This window comes from Phalaenopsis equestris, unplaced genomic scaffold (assembly GCF_001263595.1).
Source record: "Phalaenopsis equestris unplaced genomic scaffold, ASM126359v1 Scaffold000076, whole genome shotgun sequence".
NCBI lineage: Eukaryota > Viridiplantae > Streptophyta > Magnoliopsida > Asparagales > Orchidaceae > Phalaenopsis > Phalaenopsis equestris.
The window spans coordinates 415,873-420,168 of NW_018164518.1; the positions used below are offsets into that span (position 1 = coordinate 415,873).

Consider the following 4,296-nt stretch of genomic DNA (forward strand, 5'->3'; position numbering starts at 1 on the left):
TTGAGTAAAAAGAATAGTTTTGAATTTCTAATGGTGGGGTACCTCTTCTAATTTTCTAAGACTAGTCAATAGGAAAGTCCTATGGCTAGACCTATGCTACTAAAGAAGTTTTCTAGACCTCAACCAAAAATGAGGTCAACAAGAGTAATATCTCCTACCTCAAGAACCTTTGACGAAAGGAAAGAATAAGGACAATTGATACTATTCGACGACTCTTGAGGAGATAATTGCCCCTGATACTCTTAGGTTGATACTCTTAGGTTGATATGATACTCTTAGGTTGATAGTAGTCCTAGCTCGATCAAAGTAATTAATCTGTGGACTACACTGCTCTACAAAATGTTTTAAATGAAAACCCCTTTGAATGATAAAGCAAACTTTATATGCATGAAAAATTAATTTTAAAAATGAAAATTTATAAGGTCCACGGTTAATCACTTGGATTGAGTTTAGGACTGCCCTCCGTAGATTATCAGGTTGGTAGCTCTCACTCAGGGCCGGGAAGCACACATTTAAGCTTTAAGCCCTCGCCTTTACCAATGTCTTACACTTAGTTCTGATCTTCTATATGTGACTATGGGTTTTCTTTTATTTGCTCGTGTTTTGCTACGACTCATTTTTTCCAACTTTTTAAGTACTAGATGCTTCTTTTTTACTTTCCTGTAATTTATTTAAATTTCTTGCAAATATATTATGCTTTATGATGCTAATCATGCAGCGGTAGCAAAAGCCCAGGTACGCATTTATATTTTATGCAATGCAATTTTACTTATTTACTTTATAGCATTTTCTTACCTACACTTATTTAGCTTGCGTGCAAAACAAAACATATTTTCAAAATTAATTTTACATTTTCAAAGCAAACAAAAAAAAAACATAACACTCCTTTTAAATTTACGGGAGTCCCTTGAATAAGGTAACCTACGATTGCTAATGAGATTTCCCCAGTTTAAATAAGCTTAACAACTCGTTTAGACTAAGTAAATTCAAGAGAAAATAATGGTACCTGAATGAGGGAATCGTGCAATCCTAACCAGTGACGCTCTAATCAACTTTACTTTCCCCCAAATAAGACATTTGAACAATAAAAAAACCAAAAAAACTTAAACAAATATAGTAAAACCTTTTGAACCTTGAACTTGGAGCTGTCAATTCGATGAGGAGCTTGAAGCTAACCCTGTGGGTAACATTCTACAACAGTAAACCAAATCTACAACAACAAATCTTTCTTTAGAATTAAATAACAAGTCATAGGACTTCGAGGTAGTCCGTCTAGTACGGTATAAATCTTCACTTTATCTTTAGGCTCCTATGTTTTAAGCATTTTCACAGCCAAGTTGTGTAATTTAAGCCCTAAATTATTTTAGATTCTAAGGTTGTCGTTCGTTACGACATAAACTCTCCTATCTTTCAGGCTATTTATATGATTGTGCATGCAACGTAAGCCCTAAATAATAAAATTGACATGAAAAAACATTTAATTATATTTCCTCGAAATTGAAGTCAAATCATAGGATAGCTTGAGAAGTCAATGAGGCTCTCCTGAAGATCCATGACATCCCCTAGTTTTTCTCTTTAGATTCCATAGTAACGTTCTAAACTTGAACCTTTCTCATTTGATATTTCTTTGTCCGACTTTGAAAAGTCCTAAACTTCGAAATTTTTGAAGACTATATTTTCTGATATAAATCGAGAGTTTTCTTAGGCGATTTGGATTATCTAAGATGTAATTAACTATAGGGGTTTGCCCTTATAGAAAAATTTAAAACCTAGCTTAATATAAACTCTGTCAAATCTTTTATATTAGATAGGAGAAATTTGTCGGTCAACATAAATGTTTCACAAATTAAAACGGATGTCATAAATTCTTTAGTTTATTTAATCGAGTCTCATTAGTAAGTAATGTGTCCATTCTTAGAGATAGATGCATCGTTTATGATGTTGTGCTTGTTTATTTAAACTATTATCCATATGAGATCAATTCGGTCTCGTATTTTAAAAAATCAGTCTATTACTTTTCAAAATTATATATATTAAATTAAAAAAGCACTCTTTCAAAAAGGCCATTGACAGTGTACAGGAGCTGTTGGTTAGGAAGGTTGTGCCACTGGCAAGCATTTCTCTAATCATTTTTCTCATTTGCTCCTTGAGTTTTTGAATTTGATAGGCCACAAAGTCTCAGGCGATCTCTAAGTTGCATGTTAAGTTCATGATGACTTTCTTCTCCTTACGATTCTTATCTCCTTATGTACAACATGATCTACACTCACCTCACCATTTTAGAATGTTAAACCCAAATTTATAAATAAGTTATGTCGAGTGATGGAAAGTAGACCTTTAAAATTTTCTACGAGTCTTCCCACTACGGTTAAAAATCACACATAAATATGTTGTAAAACAACATATTTTTTATTTCAAGGAAGAACATTTGCTTCATTTCAATCTGCATCTAATGATTTGAATCGATCCCCATTAATGATAGTGTTTTTTGGGCATTTTGCTTTATTGTACTCAATCTTGAATAAATTTTAACTCATCTTACTCAACTTGTCCAGAGTTATTTCGACAATACTCGTATGCAATATTAGCACTTGACTATTTAAACCTTATTTAAGCTCATCTGAACACGGGAGTCAAACCTTTTTTTTTACATGATTTAGCTCATCTTGTCAAACTATATATATATATATATATATATCGATCATTAAAGCAAAATTCATTAAAAATCCACTAATTAAGAAAACAAAATTGGTCATAAATTGATCTGCAGTTTGTAATGTATAAATGTAACCAAAATACATATAGAAACTACGCACCATCACAACATTAAACAAGCTAAAGCTACTGATTGATAAGAACAAGTTTCAACATTTGCTGAATGAAAACTAACGAGATCAACAACACAACAATCCCTGATGTGAGCTTAGCATCCCATTAGTCGAACAAACTAAAGCCCATATCATCATCTGATTCTTCATTCTCTTCAACTTTTTCCTCCTTTTTAGTCTCTGCAGCAGCAGGAGCAGTGGTAGCAGCAGCTCCAACTCCTCCCGCAGGTGCAGCCACTGAAATACCACCACCGCCAGAAGGAACAGAAGCAAACTTCTCCCTTCCAGCAGCAATGAGCTCAGTTATGTCCTTGCCTTTAACTTGAGACAGTAACAAATCAATCCCCTCATCATCTGCATCGGCTCCAACTGATACAAGGATATGCTTCAGATCATTGGAAGAAGGTTTGAAGTTGCCACCAAGGACAGCAAGCAAATAAGCAGCAATCACCTTCATTTTTGGTTGAAGCCTTAGAAACGGAAAAGAAGTAGTGTAGCAGCCTCGTTCCCCCGCAATGGCGACAAAACAGCCGGAAAGCTATTATACGAACGTTCAATCACGCCAATGTGCCTAACAATTCGAGTACCACCTCTTTAAGCCCAACTATGTGAGAGAGGATTCAAACCCCTGACCTGAGAGATTTTATATAATGGATGCCAACCAAAAAGCCAAGGTACGCGGCACATCTTGTCAAACTAAATATTATGACTATAAAATTGCTAAAAAAAATAGTTCAATTTATTTGATGAGATGATTTTTTCAAAGGCAAGGAAAACATTACCCATATTTGGTTTGGCAGGAGACGCAAATTGAACATACGAAGTCTCTTTTATGATGCTAAAATACCAAAAAGAAAAAAAAAAGAAATACCTCAAACAAAAATCATAATTTGGCCCCAAATAATCCTTCTAAATATATCACCACGATCAAATACTTAATATTAACTTTTGGGAATAGAACATTAAAAGATTCATAATGAAAATATTATTACATACTGGTAACTTCGAGAAATTATTGTATTAGGACACCTGATGCAAATATCAGGTGTCTAATAACAGGGGGTCACGTGATAATTTGGGTCTAGTGACATATATGTTTCAAGCCGAGTTACCGCGTGCCAATTTATTATTGGACATCTGATATAAATTTACAGTAGGTTTCGGTAACTTATTTAACAATAACAAGAAAACTAAGCATTAATAAATTCCTTAACAGTAGCAAAAAGCACTTCCGCGGCCGCAGGATCAAACAACTCCATCGCGTGAAAACCCTCCTCCTCCAGCTGCGCCGCCACTTGTAATCCGGCCGCCTCCATAACCTTCACAAGCTGCCTCTGCCGATCAATCAACGGATCCCCTCTGCGGCATGTAACCAAAAACCTTGCACGCATCCTCGAAATCCTCTCCACATCCATCACCGCCGCAGGATTACAGTACTCATGGTCACGATCCGCTCCCGGCGGGCAAG

General features: G+C 35.2%; 2 protein-coding genes across 2 annotated transcripts; both read right to left on the reverse strand.

The window, feature by feature from the left end:
• Positions 1–2,931: 2,931 nt before the first annotated feature.
• Positions 2,932–3,292, reverse strand: LOC110019748 (60S acidic ribosomal protein P2A-like). The gene has a single exon (XM_020717553.1). It carries the CDS (start codon positions 3,283–3,285, stop codon positions 2,935–2,937), a length of 351 nt encoding a protein of 116 aa, XP_020573212.1. The 5' UTR covers positions 3,286–3,292; the 3' UTR covers positions 2,932–2,934.
• A 487-nt stretch (positions 3,293–3,779) lies between these two features.
• On the reverse strand, positions 3,780–4,291 carry LOC110019747 (carboxylesterase 1-like; the record flags this gene model as incomplete). Its single annotated transcript, XM_020717551.1, is given in 1 exon segment — positions 3,780–4,291. A coding segment is annotated over 1 exon segment (273 nt), but the record flags the coding sequence as incomplete, so codon positions are not given.
• Positions 4,292–4,296: the final 5 nt, after the last annotated feature.

What these genes read in the sequence shown, in the direction of transcription:
- LOC110019748 (XM_020717553.1), bottom strand. Translation starts at nt 3,285, where the DNA reads ATGAAGGTGATTGCTGCTTATTTGCTTGCTGTCCTTGGTGGCAACTTC.